Source organism: Microtus pennsylvanicus, chromosome 19 (assembly GCF_037038515.1).
Source record: "Microtus pennsylvanicus isolate mMicPen1 chromosome 19, mMicPen1.hap1, whole genome shotgun sequence".
Taxonomy (NCBI): domain Eukaryota; kingdom Metazoa; phylum Chordata; class Mammalia; order Rodentia; family Cricetidae; genus Microtus; species Microtus pennsylvanicus.
The window spans coordinates 18,671,162-18,693,698 of NC_134597.1; the positions used below are offsets into that span (position 1 = coordinate 18,671,162).

Genomic DNA, 22,537 nt, shown 5'->3' on the forward strand with positions numbered 1-22,537 from the left:
GTCACCAACTCTGAGCAGCTAAATGATAAAACTGAGAACAGTCAATGAAAAGTAGCCATGACCTGTTATTACCACAGACCTATCCAGTCTCTGCCCCCAAAACAAATGTCCACCCTTCAAGACTGTCCTCTTTTGCACGGCAAAGACTGCCTGGTGGGCTCGCCTAACCAAAGAGGACAGTTCCCACCCATCCTCTCTCAGAGGCAGTTTTGCTATGTCTTTACCGCTACTTTCTTGCTGTATCCTCAACAAACCTATAGACAGAGCAAGAGTGTGCAAGAGAGAAAAAAGTGAGAATTCTCCTTTTATTGAATCTTTCCCAGGGGATTGGTTTGTTAGAGGATTAAAGTTAGGCTAAATTTTTAGTGGGTAGGAAATATCAAGAAATAGATGAGACAAAGAGCTATCACAGTGAAATAAACATGCTCAGAAAGAAAACTAATTTCACTTGGGGGAAAAATGATGACCACTGGTACAGTCAGGATTTTCACACCAAGGACAGACACTAGTGATTTCTGAGAACAAGGAAGACACAATCAAGAGCTTCCTCCACCTTACAGCCATGTCTGAACTTCAGAAAATACAAGCAATCATGCTCTAATAATACTTTTTATAGTTGGGCAGCAAAACCACAAAACACTAAAACTGAAGTTTGTAAGGGACAAGAAATGTTATAGAAGTAACATACAGTATATATAAAAAAGAGTTGCCGGGCGGTGGTGGCGCACGCCTTTAATCCCAGCACTCGGGAGGCAGAGGCAGGCAGATCTCTGTGTGTTCGAGATCAGCCTGGTCTACAAGAGCTAGTTCCAGGACAGGCCCCAAAACCACAGAGAAACCCTGTCTCGAAAAACCAATAAATAAATAAATAAATAATAAAAAAGAGTTGCAACTGGTCACCTCTTTGGTTACATAGCATGGCATTAAGGAATCCTCACTTTTAATTTCTAAACATGTGGCTTAAAAGCTATATAAAATTTTCCTAGATTGCAGTTAGAAATACGGTCTTTTCAAGACTAATATCATGATGTGACTTGAACGGACCATTAAGTTTTAGAAATCTAAAATATCCACCTGATTTAAAAGCAAAAATAGGTATTTAAAAATTAGCCAAGAATCTTTTCTGTTAGTCTGCATTCCTCACCTGTTCCCTCTTTAGACGCGTGCACAGACAAAAGGAGCAGGTAGGTGGCACCCGGAACCAGGTGTTTCACCTTCATGCTTGCTTACTTAGGGCAAATGAGAAGGACTGACTTTCTTCCGCTGTACATTTGTTAGCATACTCTTGCCCTTCGTTTTACATCTTTCTTTCTTCACATAACCACCTTTATCCTAAATAATCTCCTCTCTTCTTTCTTTCCTTCCTTTAAAGCCACTGTATATTATCCTGTTGTATGGCGAAACTGGTTTGTTTGATAGATTAAGCAAATATTTTTTTCTCCGTCATAGAGAAAATTTCTATTGTATCTATAATCTTGGGTAATTTTAAGGTTTAAAGAGTTAAATTAATGTAAGGTTTTAAATCCCAAATGATCTAAAATGGGTTACCCTATATTTACCCTTACTTAAATACACCAAATACTTCATTGAACTCATTTTAACACTTAAGTGATAAGACTACATTGTCTGTGTACACACTTGGATACTATCCATTTTATGCGCTATTTACTTGGTCCAAAGTCCTTTTTCTATTGTAGGACACAAACTATCTTATAATGGTGTTTCTTGGATGCATTCTTTTTTGACCATTCAATTCAGTTCACCTCCCAGGAACTTGCTCTAGCAGCTATGGGTTGTGGAAAGTGATTTAGGGAGCTGGTGAAGGCTCCATTGATCCCTGCTGTTTGATTCAGAGCATCCCAGCCTTCTCCTGGTGCTCAAAACTTACTCTTCCTGTTTTGGATTCCATGAAATCCTCTGGAGACCAATAAATTCCTTTTTGATTAAGCCAGTCAAAGTCTGTTTCATTATTTGTTTTTTTTTCTTTTAAAAAAATACCTTACCTAACACTATACTTCTTAAAGACTTCCTAAAGTACACATTCTTTTACTTCTGAACTCAAAGAAACCAGAAAACAAAATGCCTTTGCAGCCTGTCTATGCTGCTTAACTTTACTTGCATTTCGTATTTAATGAGCAACTCTAGAAAGAGCAAACGTCACACAAGAAGAAATTAAAACAGATGTGTAGTAAACAACAAAAGGGAGTGGATCTGACATTCAAATTGCCTCATCATAGAGCCCACAATGCTGAGCACTGTTCTGCACCGACACAGAAAATATTTATTGTCCTACTTTCTAAAAGGGGATTAGAAGATTTCAGTTTTCTAAACTGTATACCACTTACAGCGAGACCTGAAATCTCCCCTTCCTCTGGCCAGAGGTATCTTAATAGCTCCTCCAGAGTAACTCTACTTCCAGTTTATTGTATTTCATGATCTCCTCTTGCCTGTTATCTATTAATACACAAATTCATGTTCAAAAATATAACAGGTATTGTATTTGATTTCTAAAATGTGTGTAAAGGAAGAAAATGAACTAACTGAAAACCATGTCATTTTTATTTTCTTTAAGTGGTGCTGGGTACTGGACCTAAGATCTCAGGCCCGTTAGAGAAGTGCAATGCCACTGAGGAGACATACCCAGGCACAGAAAATGTCAATGCAGAACATGAGATATCTCCTGTTTACCCTTAGGAAGCATTGCTTTTAATTTGTTTGGGGGTATTTCTAAAAAAGAAAATGAAACTACTTCTTTGAAATATCTTATGACTTTCTTCTCTACAGAATCCCAAATAAAATTAACAACTATTTGGACTAGAATACTTGTATCATTATGAGATACTAATTGTATTTTTTTAAGGCACTGGTTTCATATAAGAGGAAACTAAAACATGTTTATTAATCTTCTCAGTCACAGATATAAAGACCAACTGAAGAGAATAAATCTTAAAACCAAACTGACTCACAATGGAGTCCACAATTCTACACAACACAGAAAACAATAACAACCATAACCACGTAAGGTTTATTTATCCAGGAATACAAGCAGTCTCAGCATTTTAAGTCTTCACATTAACAACAAAAGAACAAAGAAAAAAATAGTATTGTCATCTCAGTAACGATAAGAAAATGATGGAACACAATTTAACATCTACTCATAACAAGAGAGTTTCCTCAACTTGTGGAGGAAATCAGAGCAGCTTTAAAATATAAAACTGAAGTTTCAAGAGAAATCATAAATCAAAATTGATAGATTAAACTTGAACAAGGGAGACCTCTTGATTAGAAGAGTTGATAATTCACCACACAGGGTGACCATTCAATCTAAACTAATTTATAAAACTCACAAATGCTTTTCATTTGATCAGATATAATTTGCCAAAAAGAAACTCCCCAAAGTCAGGGTTGGGGAAAGTTTTGTTTTTGTCTTTTCAGGAAAATAAAATTCATCATCTTGAGGAATTTAAAGACCTTTGGACAAATAAGCAGCCAAGAAGGGAGAACAACTCGGAAAAAATTACCAAGAAAAGAATAATCTGACCTAACGTGATCTCTGGGATCCCACAACGATGATCCCACCAGGACTGACAATGACACTCAAGTGACAAACACCACCTAACGACTGCTTTTGGACTACAGTCTGCTCAGAACAATTGTGAGGCGCCTAGTTGAGATGGGCCAGCCTCACAGACAACTCTACCCAGGACTTGGGACAAGCCTGCACTTTCCCATTATGCAGAGACTGAACAACAAATGATACAGCTCCCTCTCCCAGGACTTGACAACCCCAAATTTTTCTTTTCAGAATTCTCTTAAGATGCCACCACCCCAAACAGAAGGAAATAAATTTAAAAACATGATGCCCACATTCCCAGGAGGGAGGGTGAGTGCTTTTTTGGTTGTTCAATGGGTTATGGATATTATCATTGTTTAGTGTGGTTGGTTACAAGTTGTTATTAGTAATGGTCAGGAAAAAAGCTGAACAAAGGAGTTTAGATTCAGAGTTCTTGGTTTGAAAAGAAAAAAAAAGATAGAGATATTATAGGCTAAGGGTAGATTATTGAATCTACTTTTAAAACAAGAAAACAACTACTTGTTTTAAATATTTTACATTGATATGGATTTTTACATATTGATAAGGCTATTTATATTTTATATTTTGTATACTGATTTAAGATTATTTGTGTTAGAACATACACTACATACATTTCTGCTCCTGTTCAAGGTATTGTACCTATACAGCTCATTTAACAAGGTCGTGCCAATTTCTAGTTCTTGAAAGTTATTATAAACTATTTATGGAAAGTAAAGAAATGCAGGTTAGCAATTAGTCACCTATTATAATCAAACTTGTAGTTGTATTAGGTATGTTTTCAAGGTCAAACAGATATAGTTTGGATAGATAGGTTGTCTTCAAACACTTCAGAGAAATACAAAATATGACAACTAAGATGTTTTAATAACACAGGCTCGGGGCTGGAGAAATGGCTCAGAGGTTAAGAGCATTGCCTGCTCTTCCAAAATTCCTGACCAATCAAACTTAACAAACTGTGCTGTACTGAATGAATTAGCAAATAGAAAAAACTTGAACCCCACAGAATTCTTTTTCTTTACTCTCTATGAAAAGAAAAAGGTGAATCATAAGACTAAACAGAAAAGTTCAGGCTCACAAAACTTTTAGTAAACTGTCATTGTGAGTCCAGCACAGGCCAAGTTCTCTTAGCAATAAAAATAGTCCTTATGATAATTAAATAAATAGCCAACTAAAAGACATCACTGGGACAACCCAGGTAAGACACTGTAGAAGTTCACATTTCTAAGTGCTGTCCTATGTTCAAATACACAAAGAATAGCTAGAAAGCATTACAAACAGCAGAAAAGCCAACCAATAAAGAACCAAATGGCTAACAGTCATATGACAGGGTGTTCAACACCAGTGGTCCTCAAGAGAGTACAATTAAGAGTCACTTGAGAACATCCCACATTCATTATCAGCAACCAAATCACAGCACATACCAAACGTTGAAGACAAATTAACTCAAAGTCACTGAAAAGTCAAAATTGGCAAGGCCACTGGCTAACAGTTCTTTATAAAGTCACATCTACCCTTTGAGAACACAATTCTTTCAGGTACTCCCTGGAAACAAAAGATGTGCATAAACAGAAGAGTGTAACAATTATGGCAGCCTCTTCTGTAAGTCAGAAACACAGTAAGCATCTAATTCAAAACTATAAATGATTTAAATATGAGAATAGACATATCATGGTATATTCATCAAGAAAATATTGCAGAGCAAAGAATGAAAATGTAGGGAGTAACAATTTCAAAATATGCTGAATGAAAAATGTCTAAGCAGCCAAACAAAGTTATAATGACAGAAAAAGAAAACAACTGAACAGAAGCACAATTTGAAGCATTAAATACTCTTAAGCTTATTTTGAAGGGAATAGTTACATAGTATATCACTTGTCAAATTTAATATTTAACATCTGCATATTTACCTTATGTAAATTATACCTTAAAATAAATTTTTGCATGTGTGCAGTATGCATGTTTGCATATGTGTGCACATGGACTCCAGAAGTTGGCACCGGGTGCCTTCTTCAATCCTTTTCTATTATATTTAAGAAGGCAGAATCACCCAGAGCGCCCTGAGCTTACTGACTCAGCTAGTCTAGCTAGCCAGTTTGCCTTAGGGATCGTGTTTCTCCTGTTTCCATCCCTCACATCTATCACCTCCACTAACCACACACACACACCCCTTAGAGATGGGATTACTGATAATCCAGCCCACCTTTTATGTGTGTAGTGGGGTGTTGTGGAATATTAGTTTAAGATGTGGTACATTCATTTATGCTGTGGAGCATTTCTGTAATGATACAAAGATGTGTTGCATTCTTTTATGTTGTATTTGTTTAACTCTGAAAAGCTGTGTTACTTTGCCTGCCTAAAACACCTGATTGGTCAATAAAAATACTGAGCAGCTGGTAGCTAGGCAGGAGAGAGAAACAGGCAGGGATGGTGAGCAGAGAGAATACATACAAGGAGAAATCTAGGGAAGAGAGCAGGGAGTTAGAAGAGGAGGAAAGACCCTAGGGGCCAGCCACCCAGTCAGCCACAGAGTAAGAAGGAAAGAAAGATACATAGAATAAAGAAAGGTATAAAGCACAGAGGCAAAGCAAAATTAAAGAGAAACCAAATAATTTAAGTTAGCAAAGATGGCTAAAAACAAGCCAAGCTAAGACCTATATTCCTAAGTGAGACTAAGTCTTCTTGTATTTATTTGGGTGCTGGGTGGTGGGCCCCTCAAGAGTAAAAACAAACAAACACAAGAACAGTGGAAATCCAAAACTGAGCTCCAGTCCTGATGTTGAGCCGTATCTTCTCGGGCCCCACTTTTCTTTTTTTTTTTTAATTGTCTTTTGCTCTTTGGAATCTTTCTATGTAGCTCTGGCTATCCTATGACTTGCTATATAAACCAGGGTGGCCTCAAACTCAGAGAGATCTGCCTGCCTCTGCCTCCTGAGTGCTGGGATTAAAAGTAGCACCACTATAGCCAACCTGTACAACTTAACTTTTAAAATGATGAGCAAATCAGAGAACACTGATCACTTCTTTGTTTAATACATCCTGTTTCGGAGTAACTAACTTATAGAGAAGTTCCATTTAACAATATATTAACCTATTTTTACTTCCTTTTTAGGAAAGAAACATAACTCCTCACTTATCAAAACAATGTACAAACTTGATTGAAAGTATACTGCTATCTACACCTCATTTGTCATCTCATCTGAAAACTAGGTTTCTCTAATGCTCACAAAGCAGTTTTGGCATTTAATGAACTATTTTAAAATGCACGCCATTCACATACAGTAAAATAAAATTGGTCCTTATATTTGCTTGCTATTACATGGGGCTTAGAGACTACCAAGAACTACAAAGCACATACTAGAATGTCACTGTAAGAGGCACAACTTATCATGCAGCACAATTTGGCAATGTAAAGTCAAGTTTTAAAAGTTCATTTCCTTTAACTAGGCAGCCCTATTTCTTGGACATTATCATCGTAAAATAAATAACCGATGTCTGCCATACAGTGCTACATGCCAGGAATCCCCACAACTTGGAAGGCTGAGGCAGGAGAATTACAGGTTCAAAAACAGCTTTCACCAAACACCCGCTCCCTGCCTGAAACACGCACTTATACTGTTAGAATGTATGGACTTAATGTTTTCCCCAGGAAGCATTAGGGCCACATGATAATTATGACCTTTGACAGTGACATGGTCACTGACATGAAATAATGTCCATAAAAGAATGAACGGAGAAGTGAGCCTCCAGATTGTGTCAGCTGAGAGCAAGTGCATGTGTGGGTAGTCATTTATTTAGTAATTCATGTAAAACAAAACCTATTAATATGATTTGGACAAAAATATAAATACTATTCCTGCATAAGAATTCATAGGTTATTACTACTTTGATCTTGACTTTACTCTGCGACCTACCTAAGTATGTACTACTCGGTAGAAATGATAGGTAATAGGGGATTTCCAATGTTTAAGTAGTTATTGTGTAAACAGAGCAAGTGAAATTAGTTTTATCAAATTTTATTTAAATAAAACCAAAGTTCCTACAATGCTATTAACATTAATCAAGCGCAATAATATAGCATGATGCACTCTTTCTGTACTTTGTCTTGCAGTCCAGAGAACATCTTAGTTTGAATTTATCACCTTTCAGCTGTCTAGCAGCCACATGGCTAGTCGCTGCCACCAGGCACTACATGGCTATCACAACAGTGAATCTTCAACACTGAGCACTGTTTTTAACGTGAAAAAAGGAATTTTTAAAATAAGTCACTTGACTGCTATCAGAGCCTTTCCCAAACCTCACAGCTGTGTATTACATAACTTTCTGGATTACTTTAAGCTGTTTCCTAGCACTCTGTGAAGAAGCTTGTTTTTAGAAACGAACAGGTTGGGCTGAGAGAGCTTATGGAACAATACCAAAAGTCAGTTTAAAGAGCCACACTACCCCTGAGTCCTCTGGTAATGTACAAGGCCATGCATGAAACTCATTCTGAACTCCACAGTCCAACAGTGGATGCCTGAGCCAAACTCAAGAGCACTGGCTGGGCATGGATTATGAGCACAGTTCTGGGACACAAATAAAACTATAGTGAGAAAAAATTAACCAAAGAGATAAAATCCCCACAAACTTGCCTGTACCTTTCTCAAAACATAGAAAAATATAATATAGACAGGTTCAAATGGTAAGAGTTCCCTAAATGTGCTTCAAATAATTGTAAGAGTTCATTCTGAAGAATGTTCTCTCATGCGGGATAAGGACAAGAATTACAATGAACTGTCTTCAGAAATCATGCAAACAGTAAAAATAATGGAAGTACTTATAATGTTAGGGAAAACATCCTCAACCTAGAGTTCTGTATCCGGCAAACTTTCCTTTAAAGGTAAAGGAGAAATAGTTTTTCAAAACAAATTAAGAGAATTTGTTGCTAGTAAGACTGACTTACCAGAAATGTTAAAAGTTCTTCAGAGTAGGAAAATAATAGGACCACTATGATCATTAATTTTCACTGTCAACTTGCTGAGACTTAGAATCTTCACAAAGGGCAGCCTAACGGGCTCAATGGGTTAAAGGCACCTGCTGCCAAGCCTGAGGACCTGAATTCCATCTCTGGGACTCACATGGTGGAAAGAATAAACAGACTCCCTAAAATTGTCCTCTGACCTCCACATCCACAGGGGCACACTCACCATGTCCCTCTTCGCCCCCAAACACAAACTAAGTAAGTAAATGTAAAGAAATTAGAATCTCCATACCAACATACCTCTCCCTAGGTATGCCTATGAGGTATTCTTTAGATTAGGCTCACTGGGGTGTTATCCGCCCTAAACATGGGAGGCTTCATTCTATGGGCCAGGGTCTCCAACTACATAACAAGGAGAAAAATGAGCACCAACACTCTCTGTAAACCCACTACTATAGGCGTAAAGACAAGCTGATCTCCAAAACTCACTGACTCCCCAGCTTAGCTCAAATGATGAGCCCCTGGTTCCGTCAGTCAAAGTGACCTCTGACCTCCATACACACACTCACATGTACACAGTGTATGTGAATGTGTAGTTGTATAGTTACATAAAAAAATTTTTAAAAAACATTATAAAAAATTTAAGAAAAATAAATAAATAAATAAAATTTAAGGCTAATTAAACTTTAGAATAGTTGTTATTAACTAAAACTTCCCAAGCCTATAACAAAAGCAAGAATATAGCTCAACAGAAATTAGAAGTCAAGAAAAATTGGTCTTAGTACACAATCAGTGAAGGACTTCATATTGTATTCCAAATATTAAAGCTACAATAAGGTTAGACATATTACAGAAACATGAAATAAGAACCAAATGAAGCTTTGAAAAATAAGAATATAGGCCATAATCAGTTTAATAACTGCTGCCTTATGAAAACCTGGAAAATGCAATGTAAGCACAGGGAAATAACATAACCAGAACAGAAATTAATAAAGCAGAAAACAAAACTGTAAAATCAATGGAACTAAAAGCTGATTACTTTAAAAGATAGTAACCTTGATCAATCTTTCACCAGAATGACTGGATGATAGACATATGTTGCTGAAGAGTCTCTTTAACCAATTCAGAAGCCAGGCGGTGGTGGTGCACTCCTTTAATCCCAGCACTTGGGAGGCAGAGGCAGGCAGGGATCTCTGTGAGGTTGAGGTCAGTCTGGTCTACAAGGGCTAGTCCAGGACAGCTAGGGCTGCTATACAGTGAAAAACAAAACAAAAAAACAAAAAAACAACCCAGGAAAGGGTGAGGGGAGACACAGAGCAATCAAGACAGGCCATCTATCTGTTAATCGCCATGGTACATAGAATTTGTTATTCTACCCTACTTTTCATCCATTTAAGACCCATAATAATGATTTTTAAAAGGCAAGAGACAGATATATCTGTTCTTCATAAAACTGCCTAGTGGTTCCTTTTAGATAAAATGCAGAATGCATATGTAGGTATACACAAAAAAAGATGGGACTCAAGGCACTGAGAAGAGCTTAAAGTGGAGCCTAATCATACTAGGAAAAACCAGAAGGAACCTCTGTTAACTCTGGGCAGTGCAGTGTGTGTATACATACAGGTATGTTTAAATATTTAAACAAGCATATCTGAGCAATACTCTTATACTTAAAGAAAAGACTAGTGCCTAAGAAAATTACAAAATGGTAAAGGAGATTCAGAGTTTTAATTATCAACTTGGCACAATCCACAATCACTTGAGAAGAGAGTCCAGATGAGGTTGTCTAGATTGGTTTGGCCTGTGGCAAGTCTACTGTGATAGTCTTAATTATGTTAATTGATATGAGATTAGCTGTTTTATCTATCTACTGACTTGACTTCCCTGCTATGATGGTCTGTAATCGGAAATAAATTCTTTTCCCCTAAGAATACTTTTGGTCACAGCAACAAGAAATGAAACCAACAGGAAACCTCAGAGTATCAATTCTTTCTAATTAACCTAATCCAATGCTATTATAAATCAAAACAACTATTTTCTGATGGGATGGGTAGAAAAAGCATAGTTTTACTGGGTATTAGGTACAAGCAAAATGAAGTATTAGGACACACGGAGGTAATAACAGCCTTACTCTAATCCAGCTGTATCACCACTGAAAAGTTACACTCACTGAAACTCGTACTAGACAAGCAGCAGGCAAAAGAAACAGAAGAGAATGTAAAATTAGCTTTAAGTACACCTGGAAACTCAAAGTACCATTTCCAAAAGGTAAAAAATATAAATTAATAAATCTATTTAATTAATTAATAAACTTGATATACAAGTATTTACCCCAAGGTCCTAGATGTGGGTCTTGTTTCACCAATATTTCTACAGAACAGACCTGGGACTCCCTCCTTTTAAACTTCCAATCTTCTCTCCAGCAGCACTTTTCCCCAGCCCCAGCTCAGGCCACCACCAACTATTTGTGATTACCTCCCATACTACTGATCACGCATGATCAGAGGTGGAGGCTACAGGAAACCCCCTGGTTATTTTGAACCTTCAAGAACCCTACAGCTGCCTCTCTCTGGTCAACAATTTCTTTCAGAAAATGTAGTTCTAGATGAATAGGGCCCTTCCTCCTAAAGTCCTGGGAAGAAAAGATGGCTCAAGATTGTCTATACAAGATGCAAAACCAGCTCCATAGCTGTGCTGTTCAGGAGATACAGAAATATCCTCTAGATTGAGTGGGGGTAAAGCTGAGCCCATGGGAGTGATCCTGGGAAGAACCAGAGCTTTCTGGATCTTCTTGTCCTGGGTTCTGCCCTACGGATCTCTCATCTTTGAGATTTCCACAAGGGCTACTTCCAGATGAGGAGATGAAGCTTATTAAGAAGACAGTGCTGTCCAGGCCCAGCTGTCCCTGGGGAAGTCTAAGAAGCACATCCGCAAGTACTACCAGAAGTCCTGGACTCTGGAGCAGTCAGCTGATGCCTGAGTCTCTCCTGCCACTACACAACTTTGTAAGCTTCCTGGAGCCCATGCCCATCACTCTCGAACCTTGAACCAAATGAAAATAAAGCTTTTGTGGGGGGGGGGGGGATGTAATAAGATAATACTCATAGGAAAATTTAAGATTTTTACAGTGACAACAAGCATCAAGATAATTTTAGCAAAAGGTAAACAAGTTTCCAAAATAGTATGATACGAACTATTATTATCCAGTACTTCTTCCAAATCACTAAGAGAAAAACAAATGGCCTAAGAACAATATGCATGCTCAACAGATAGATGTTCACTTTCGCAAAAACTACAAATAAAACAACGAGACTCTTTCACCAGTTAGACATTTTCTAAATACCCGGTGCTGAGGAAAATGTAGTTTGTAGCAACTACCTGGAGGGCAGTTGGCCGTTATCTACCCACATAGTACTTTTGATGGTGTGGCCTAGTTTTCTTTCTTACAACTTATTGGATATAAATACTAAAAAGGACACATTTGAATGTTTATTACATTACTGAACCTTTCTTTTGAAAGTTAAAATACATACTGATGTTAACTAGAACTGTGTCCTCCAGAAAGCTACCTTGCAATCCTAACCCTCTTATCTGTGAAGGCAATCCTACTTGGAAAAAAAAGGTCTTTACAAGTATAACCAAGATAAAATAAGGTCATTAGGGCTGGCCCTAATGCAATATGACTGGTGTCCTTTATAAATGGAGAAGAGTGAGCACACCGTGCCATGTTATTTGTACAGACAGAGACTGGCATAAAGGAATCTTAGGGATTGTCAGTAACTGCTATCCACTAGAAGAAATAGACTCATTCTGTTTCTCCAGAAGGAACAAACCCTGCTAGTACTTTGATTTTAGATTTTTAGGTCCACAACAATGAGAGAATAAATTGTTCTATAAACTACCTGATTTGTAGTATTTTGTTATAGCATCAATGCAGACCAATAAATTACATATAACTGAAACTTCATAAAAGTAATGATATGGCATTAAATGCAAGAATAAAAAGAATACAATAGGAATAAATGGACAAGGAAATATACCACTAACATAAGAAAGTTAAGACGCACAATATATAAAATATCACTTTTTGGGTAAACAAAGCATCTCTCTAGTCCAATCATTTTGAAAAATCATTTTGATTGTTAATCTTCATTGTCAACGTCACCGCATTTAGAATGATTTAGGGAGAGACATTCTGGGCATACCTGTGAGAGCATTTCCAGACCGGGATAGGGAAGAACCATACTAAATGAGCAGCAACATCCAGTAGGTTGAGGGCCCCCAACTGAATAAACATGACATAAGGAGAAAGCAAGCCAAGAAATAGCATGTGCTCACCCCACCCTCCCTGCCTCACTGGTCTGCTGCCATGCCTTCCTAAGATGGGCCGACACTTCGTAATCATTCTGTTCCACGTGCAGTGTCACGGCAACCAGAAGTAATATGCCATCCTTCTCTAATGTTGGCCAAGGCTAACAAGGACTAGACTGTCCCCTCAGTAACCCTGAAACCTAGACTTCTATAATCAATACTATGGAAAAGATTTAATTTTTTACAATGTGAAACTACAGATCTGGAAAGGACTTTGTAAACAGTTCTAGTTTCTAAGGTAAAAGTTTAACTTTATAAATAAAAACTTAAACTGTTACTAAGCCTATAGCTTTGTGATAATCCCAATACATTGTTATGTGTTTCTAGACTTCTTTCATTTCCCCTTTGCGTCAATCTAGCAAATCTCAATGGGCATTTCTTTTACAGATATGATATGGTCTTCAATAACAAATTAAAAACAAGACTAAATGATTACTACTACAAAGGAACCCTAGAGTCTAGAATAATGAATTAAATGTTAATAATTAAAATACGAACTTACTACATAATTCTCACCTGACTCTACTTTCTAAAGTGAGTTTTCCTGACTACTCTTGGCCATCCTAGGAATACCAAACCTGCCATATGCTAGGCAGGTTACCACTGTGTCACACACATAACACAAAACAAAAAGTGAGATTCGAGTTTTCTATTTGTTTTCTCACTATCATTTATTACCATTAAAATGATGGAATCATCTACTACTTCTACTAAGATTGACAGTAATGCACCGAATAAACATGATTTTTATTTGTTATGCAGCATTTGTGAATACAGCTGAAGACGCCAAATAGCTTCTAATAACTAATAACAGTTGAAGAATTACTATTTTAGATTATTAGTAAGCCAGTAAAGACTTAGTTACAAATAGCAGTACAGACTTTATAAAGGTGAATAAGAGTTTTTATAGTAAAAATGAACTGCATTCATAATACTAGGTTATCACCTGCTGGATAAAAGCTGTGACTTCTAGACCTACAAAATAATATATGATACAGTCTAACTATCTGCTTTTTTAAAATTATTTTTCTACCTAAAATGGAAAAGGCTAACATCATACTTGTGTTAAAATCATTTATTTAAAATCTATGGAATATGCACAGAAATAAAATAAATGAAATACTATCAGCATGTGTTTCATCTGAATCTTAGTCTTCCCGGTTTTTATAAACTCGAAATAAATCATGCTTTACGCCCTAAAGGTTAGGCTGTGCTGTACATATTAGCAATCCCATAACTCTGGGGCTGAAGGCAAGAGCTAGGAATTATGCGCAATCACGCCAACATTGCAAGCTTGAGGACAACAGAAACCTTTCCTCGATAAATAAATAAAATACATATTCTGTTTCTGAAGTCTCCAATGCTGGTTTCATGACTGAAACTGCTCAGCAGCACTACAGGTGGAATTGTCCTCTTCAGAACTTCAGCCAACAGATTCCAGCATGGTTGATAAAAACAGTCCCAGCCAAGCCTGCTGTATTAGTCTAGTACACTTCATTTTATTTCTAGACTGGGGAGGTTGGTATTAACCATTAAGTAGTATAACTTTTATAATTATGTATTTTATATAAAATTCTCAACACTGTCCCATACTAGAATGGGAACTGGCCAAGCAGTGGCAGAACTAGTAGGCAGGGATGGGCTTACGAGGAACACAGTACAGAGCTTCAGAAACTCTGCAGAGGTGTATTCAAAAGCTCACCTTTAGAGACTTCATACTGAACTAACTGTAAACAAAATTGTTAGAACTGATTTACCTAAATCAAAGCAACTTTTAACCCTAAAATCCCCTTATCAATTTACATTAGGAAATGTAAACAAACACTGAATAGTATCAATAACAACATTCTTCATTCGCTTCTATAAATTCCTCAAGTATTTCATAGGTGGCAGCATGATTTATCTAACTGTGGAATTCTTTAAACCCTTTGGTAAGAGCCTTTTGGAGATCCAGATGCTTGAGTTGAGAACGTGCCCACTCTGAGAACTAAAAATGACCAGACTTACAATGTAGGTTATGTTCTCCCCAACTCTCTGCTCACTTAGTCCACAGGGCATCATACTTTGGTGCTCACCTTCTTCCAATACTATAGGAGGGCATTTTTCATGGCTGTGTATTACAAATGACGTGAATTTTTCTTTCCTCACTCCTCAAGGTCAAAGGCATTTCCCACTTTTATTCTACTACTACTGCCTTAATTCAGGTCATCTTCAAGAAGATTATCATGTCTCCCTCTATATGTATTTAAGAACTGCTACACACACAAGGGCTGACTTAAAACAACTGTCAGCCACTCCTACCACCTATATTAGCTTAGCAGGAGAAGGAAACTTAATAAAGAAAGACTGAACTCCAGATAACATCTGCCAAAAGTATGAAGTTTTTCAACTTGATCAAGCAGTAAGAAATGCTGACCAGGTTCCTTAGGCTGAATCAAATGAGCAATTATAATTACCCAACCAAGAGTATTCGCTCACCTGTGAGAGATGTAAAACCTATAGAAAAGTACCAAGGTCTTTTAGGTCCATCTCTCAGAACTGTGTACAAAGTCAGGAAACACAATTTAACTAATGGAGATGAGTAATAAAAACAAGGGCTGAGAAGTAAAGGAAATGAAGGTTAACACTAATTAATAAAAAAAAATCTAAGAATCACTAACAGTGAAAACAAAACAGAAGCAAACCAAACCAAACAAACAAAATGGCAGGAAAAAAATGACAAATCCTCACCATCCTCAATCCTTTCAGAACAAAGAAGGCGGGAGAGATCTAGCTACAGGTTTTTCTCTCCCCCACTCCCTACTTATTTGGGACTACACAAATTAAATTCCACGTGGCAAGAATTACACAAGCAAACTATCACTCTACCTGAAAGTCAACAGACTTCACAATTAAGATAAATGAATCCTGCTGGGCACAGTGGCACACACCTTTAATCCCAGCAGTTGGGAGGCAGAGGCAGGAGGTCTGAGTTCAAGATCAGCCTTATCTATAGAGCAAGTTCCAAGACAGTCAAGGCACAGAGAAACCTTGTCAAAAAGATAAGTGAATCTTGCTCTTTAAATTTGAGACAATACTCTAAGTAATAATACCATTAGAACTACTAACCCAATGTTAAGTTACAACACATATTCACATATTACATTTAACTTTAAATGAAGCCCTAATATACATAAAGTCTAATTATTAAAACTATACCATAGCAACAGGTATCTAAGATTCACTTCCTCCATAAAACCAATCGTTTCCAACTAAGGAGATACTACTTATCTCCCCTCCCACTCTCCCGTGTGGTTCTCATCCTTTGATAATAGGTTTTCGGGTAGTATATATACTTCTGACCAACAAACCCACTTCATCAGACAGCATTCCAATTTAACATGTAGGAAAAGCAAATCTAGTTTGCTATCTCTAAAATTTGCAATCTCTAGAAGCATTAAAGAGCTTGTCCAAAGAGACCTTGAGCTCAAACACACATTTCCTGACTGCAGTTCTGCTTGGGACAGGAACCTCTTGCATATTCTTAGGCACTGACTTTATAGGCTGTTTCCCTATCAGACACTAAATTCCCTGAGGGCAAGCATCAATTTTGATTTTTTTTTTAACCTCAACATTCAATTACTCAATACACTTTTATTCGATGAAACGAGGAATGAAGAACTTGCTTAAAATCTGGCACCATATAACTAGTCTCATTTCTTGATTTCATAGATAGAGTTCTGAACGTATGCATCAGCTTATACTACATTTGATCTGGCCTAGAAATTTATTGCCTGGTTTATGAAACAATGCAATTCACTGCTGTTTTAGACAAAAAAGAAGAGAGCAAAGCTTATAAAGATTATTCCAAAACATCCATTTTATATCACTCTCTATTAAACCAGTCTCCCAATTTTAATTTCCACAACAATTTCATCTTACAAGACAAGGCAACAACAATGTGGTTTTAAATTACTACAATTCAAAAGGTGAAGCTGATTAATAATGTACGATGTGAAGAAATTGGGCTCTGACCGACTCAGCAAAAACACTTGTGCTTACTGCGAGCCATGCTATCGTCGTCTATCAGAATATGTCCCTCGTGTGTCATTTCCTTGAAACCCTGGGTAAACACCACACTTAAGCTCTGAGCAATGAGTACACTGGCACATAAATGCAATGCCCTCCATGCCTGAAGTTCACGGGGCTGGTATGTGAACACACTAAGCTACTTAATGTTTGATAGACTGTCTGCTAAATGAAACCAGCAAAATTGACCTTTTCCCTGCTTGCAGGCAGCTCACCTGCCTGGAGACATTCCTAAACCGAAAACACGCAAAAAGTAATGCTTTGTTAAGAAACTTAACTACACTACAGTGAAATTAGTCTTATATAAAATTAAAGTAGTTATTCCTTTAACACCACTTTGATAACCAAATCATTAAGGGGAAAAAACCCTCTCCAAACAACATGATGTAGTGGAAAGAACAAAGGGACTGGGCACACAGTTCCAGTTACATTCCCAAATTACTGTGTGACTTGGGGCCAAGGGCTCCATTTTCTCAGCTGTTTAAAATACTATATAGGGGGAAGGACTTTCTTCATCTTTAAAGTTGTCTCCCCCATCGTTTTTTTTTTTGAACCACTGTTTGCTACTTCTGGTTGTGGATTTAGTGTTCTTTAAAGTCTCAATTTTAGAACAAGAAATACATCTTAAGTCCAATGGAACGATTTAGTCTCCAAAAGTAGATACAAAGAGTAACCTCACGAAGTTAACAATTAAGTCGGTAACTTTCCAGAAATTGTCTACTCTTAATTTCTTAAGCAGGTGTAGTCTGATTTGACCTATCCAGCACTGCTAACGAAAAACATATCATGGTCCTGCTCAGCTGAAACTTCTCTGGGTGTTTCCTGGGTTCCACACTCAGCAGCGGCTGCTAGCAAGGGGCCAACCAGCATCCCCCCCCCCCCTCAACTCAAAAGTCACCTAGGCAAGATCAAGATAAGGCCTGAACCAGGGTGAACCTTCCCAGCCCTAGAAGCGCCTGCAGCCAACGTAATGAATGCTTCCGTCAACAACACACATTCCCCTTCCCACAGAACTGCTCGCTCCCAATCCGCCATCTGGAGTTGGGATTGGCCCCACGGACCAAACTCAGAATCAGAATCACTTTTGACTCCAATAGTCAAGAACTACAACAATTTGGGGCTTCTTTACACATGGTTGAGCGGCACCCCTTCTTACCAATGCAAGAGGGGCAAAAAAACAAAACAGTGGGGCGTAGAGCAGAAACTAGGCCTAGGCGTGAACGCTGGAGAATTAAACCCTGTTTCTTTGCAATGGGGAGCAGGCGCATTTCCTGCCCCTAGCTCTGATCCGGCGTCCGTGAACCTGCACTCCACTTTATCTTCTCCTGGAATCCTAAAGAAGGATCGAAAGTCCGATGCGCTTCTTTCCCCCCATCTATCCACTCCTAAAACCTCTAGCATTGTTAAAACAGCCCAGATCCAGAAGTAGGAAGTAAAGCAGGGGCCAGTGCCGGGATTCCGTCCTGAGATTAAGCTGCTGGTGCACGAAGAAAATTCCCTTGTGGTCTAGAGTAAAGTTTGAACCTGCAGCAAGGGCGCGGACCACGACTTGAACTTCTGGGCAGGCCTGCAGAGGTGACACTCCCTTGTTCTCCTGCAGCTCGGGGAGGCGGCTCCCGGCCGGGCCGGCCTGTACCCAGGGAGCAGGGTGAGGGCAGCACCAGGGCCCGGGGAGGCTGGAGGCCTGGCCCGCAGCGGGACCCCGGTCGCACACCGCCCCCGCCCCCTTCTCCCTCCTACTCTCCAGTCCCCCCACCCCCAGCCCGAACCCGCCACGGGACGCTGAGGGTGGCGACGGGGGGTCTCGGCCACTGACCACACATTTCTTGCCGAGGAAGGAGAAGAGCGACTCGTTCTCCTGCGGGGTGAGCAGCAGGGAGCCCACGTTGGTGACTCTCCGCGGAGGCTGCTGGCCCGAGCTCATGGTGTCGCCGGTGGGGTGCAGCTTCCAGGGCTGTCTCCTCGGGAGGTGGGCGAGCACTCGGTCCCACTCGGGGTGACAGGGGCGCGGGCCGGCAGTCACAGGCGCAGCATCCCGCCGCTCCTCCGGCAAGCGGAGGCCGAGGGAAGGAGCTGACGGCGGGCGCCCTGGGACCGCGTGCAGACGGGGAAGCTCCCGGCTCCCTCCCGGCTCGGCTCGGCCCGGATGGTCGTTGTCTTCGCACTCCGGCGGCTGCGCTAAACTCGCTGCTCCTCCACTCCTCTGGCGGCGGCGGCGGCGGCGGCGGCGGCGGCGGCGGCGGCGGGTGCCGCACAATCCAACATGGCAGCGGGGGCGGGCGAGACCACGGGACGCGGGACGCGGGGGAGCGCGCCGGAAACGCGGCGCGGCCGGACACCCCCGCGCTTGTGCGCGCCGGGGGCGTGGCCGCCCGAGGCTCCGCCCCCTTCCGGGAGCCGCGCGCGGCCGGGGCACCGCTCAGCCAGGACGGGGTCCTGTCGCGGGCTACTCTCCCGGGGGCCGCCTCGCGCGTGCGCGGACTCAGATCGAGGCCGGGATGCAGGCAGAGTCAGGTGCCTCGCCGAACCAGCCGTCTCCCCATCACGATGCACACCTTTGCGGCGGGTCTGCGTGGCCGGTGTTTGTCCGGAGTGAGACTCTCAGGCCGCCTCTCAGGTCTAGGTGGAAAGATCGGCCGGCGGGGTTTCGGTCAGAGCCCTGTGCCTCGGGATGCTCGAACTCAGTGCAGGCTGCCACCGGGGGCGTGGAGGAACAGACCTTTGCCGGGATCTGGAAAGACATCTTCATAGGTGTCCAAAACCGACCCACTTACAAAGGCGTCCTCTACCCGTCTGGCGGATCTCGTGGGGAAAGTGTGTGTAATATTTACACACGAATTTTCCCACGAGCTCTGAATGCCACTTTTTTACTTGTCTTGTGAATTGGAAATTACCCCTCTACGTTGTTCTCTGTCTTGAATTCCAAAGATCCTGTCTATCTGTTCAAGATAAACATGCGCATTTGGGAATGTACAAGGCTATGCCTCACCTGTTCTATCTTTACAAGCTAATTTCATGGTTCTGTTTTCTAGGCGCTGGGACCAAGGCCTGATGTGTATTCAGCCAACTGAGCTACATTCCCAGCACAAGTAAATACTGAGAATTCTTCATTACGGTGTTTCAGAATATTAAAGGTTAATATAAAATAATATGGTTGAATGAAAAACTAGAAAACTTTTTACCAAAAAAAGAATTGAATATAGAAATGATAAATCAGATTGCAGTGAATTATATAAAACGTACATCTCACCATTCTTGATATTAAGGATTCAATTGCTCACATAAATTGTACTAATGATGTTTGCTAATTACTCAATTTCAATTATACACTTACATATTAAAATTTTATGACAAACTCTAGTAAATCTATGATGGATCTCAATACATTGGTAAACCATTATCAGGGAAGTGAAAACATAAAAGTTTCAAGGCTGCCTATAATGCCCATAGTCAAATTGGGTGACCAGGAACAAATCTACAAAGGAAGATGAAACCATATACTCTTAGGAGAACTCACATAATATAGAGATATTTCAAATTAAAATCATCATTTTAAGGGGAAATTAATGTTTAAAAGTGGCAAGACTTTATAAAATAATTAGGTTTAAAAAGGCATTAGTAATGGTGCAACCCCTTTTGAATCAAGAGCTAACAAAACTGGAAGTTGCTAGTTTATGTTTTATTAAAAATGTTCCCTCTTATTAACTGAAAGTACAGTGAAAACCGACATCATCAGAAATTCTTGGAAAATGATTCATCCCTGACATTTTCAAACCAGCTATCTTTCGTATCCAAAAACTTAGGCTGAAGTTGGCTCAAGGATAAAGTTCCCCGTTAGACCTTTTAAATACATGCAGGAATTGCTTTTCTGTCTCAGCTTCCTCCTCCGTATAATGAAATTACTCCTTCATAAGGATAATAAGGAAGGAACAGTTACACCTACTTTAGAACTGTAAAGTAAGGTAACCTGATACACAGTGAGTTTGGAGTATAATTTATCTTCCTTAGTGCTCAGACTACATATTCTGCCAAAAAGGTTATTTTAACCCATTATGCTAAAATACCCAAACTGTTGATACTATAAGTCTAGCTAGGCCTGTTAATTAGTACAAGCCAAGAAGCGAGGACGGAGCCCAGAGATGCCTGCTTAAAGTGTGCAAGGTCCTGGATTGGTCCTCTTCACCAACAAACAAACAAGCCAGGAAAAGCAATTTAAATATATTTTGAGAGTGCCTGTAGGAAGGTGGTATGGGAGGGGCTGGAGGGAGGATACCTGGGAGGGGCTGGAGGGAGGGAAGGGAGAAAGTGATGTAATTCTATTTTCATTTTAAAATGTGCACAAAATTAGAAGCAATTTTTGAGCTAAAAATGCCAGCTCTCATAGACCACTGAACTGCTTTGGAAACAGATGTGAGAGAAAACCAAGAAACATTCTGGAAGGGCAGGTGAATGGCAGTAGGAATGTGTCTCAGAACTTGTGAGAGACTTGTGGAGTTCCACTCATTGCACACAGTTTTGCTAACCTGCATTTCTTGTTTGCATTGCCTGCCCTTTTCCTCCTCAGGAAATCTTTATTTCTTACTTCAGTACAGCTTTCGTTCACCATTGTCTGTTTTCTTTAGACTTGAAGGTTAAAAATTAGGATGATCATCATGCTTTTTCCCCAATCCCAAATTATTTCTTTATATCTTCCACAAAATTTTAAATATAGTCATTTGTTCACAAAATTACAACTTCAGTTCTTATTTCAGCCCCTTTATTTTTTCTCAGGGCTTTGCCCAATACCTTAATAGTCTTTAAGCATGAAAATTTAAAGATGAACATTTCATTGAAAATGAGATTTCCTTACCCATTTGAACATGTGAACAGCGTGTTGGGGAAGTTCCTCTTTACAGTACACAAAGGATACTTTTTTCCACGTTCATCTTGAGATCAAGGAGGATTAGCAGTATTTGTTTCCAAAAGCCCGGCAAGTCCTGACTCTTATTCTTGATAGTCTAGCTTTTCTCCCAGAGCACAAGAGAGCTTTCCTTGTTTTCTTTGGCAAGTCATTTTCTTATCTCAAGTTCTTCTTGCCCAGTTTGAGATACTGGACTTGGTCCAGGAAATAAGCTTCTGATTCTCCTTCAACTGCATATTTTGAAGTTTGTTAGCTAGGCTAAAGAGAGTAGGGTTTTTTTTTACCTTACTATAAGATTCATCTGCTATATTAAAATGTATAGAAATAGAACAAAGAAAAAAAGTAACTCTTGCATTTACTCCTTCCATGTGGTTTTCCTTCCCTAAACTAAAATCTCTTCTAGTACTTTGTTTTCTGCTGTCTCGATTTTCTATGATCCCTTAAGGTAAACCCTTCATTTTGACAGAAAACCTTGCAGTAGCATATTTATGGAAGTGCGTGCATATTTCCAGATGTCTCCCATGTTGCTGTAGCTACACTTTGAACGTCTTTCTTGTTCTGTTCTTCAGCTATCCGTTTTTCTTCTTTACAGAAGTCAGTGTGCATGTACTGTGAGACACACTACGGCCCTGGCTAATTTTAATAA

At 39.5% G+C, this 22,537-nt stretch overlaps 2 protein-coding genes across 2 annotated transcripts in view; one reads left to right on the top strand and one right to left on the bottom strand.

Moving 5' to 3' along the window:
- The window catches only part of Wasl (WASP like actin nucleation promoting factor), a 51,737-nt gene extending 32,491 nt beyond the window's left edge, over positions 1 to 19,246 (bottom strand). The window contains exon 1 of the mRNA XM_075953944.1: positions 18,808 to 19,246. Coding sequence (XP_075810059.1) covers positions 18,808 to 18,915 — 108 coding nt within the window. The 5' untranslated portion in view covers positions 18,916 to 19,246. The remainder of the gene's footprint in view (positions 1 to 18,807) is intronic.
- On the top strand, positions 18,914 to 21,230 carry LOC142838510 (uncharacterized). The gene is made up of 3 exons (XM_075953974.1): positions 18,914 to 18,925; positions 18,995 to 19,805; positions 20,024 to 21,230. Exons 1-3 carry the CDS (start codon positions 18,914 to 18,916, stop codon positions 20,041 to 20,043), a joined length of 843 nt encoding a protein of 280 aa, XP_075810089.1. The 3' UTR covers positions 20,044 to 21,230.
- Positions 21,231 to 22,537: the final 1,307 nt, after the last annotated feature.

What these genes read in the sequence shown, in the direction of transcription:
- LOC142838510 (XM_075953974.1), top strand. An exon ending in TGGCGGATCTCGTGGGGAAA is followed by an intron (nt 19,806 to 20,023) that starts GTGTGTGTAATA and finishes TCTGTTTTCTAG; the next exon opens with GCGCTGGGACCAAGGCCTGA.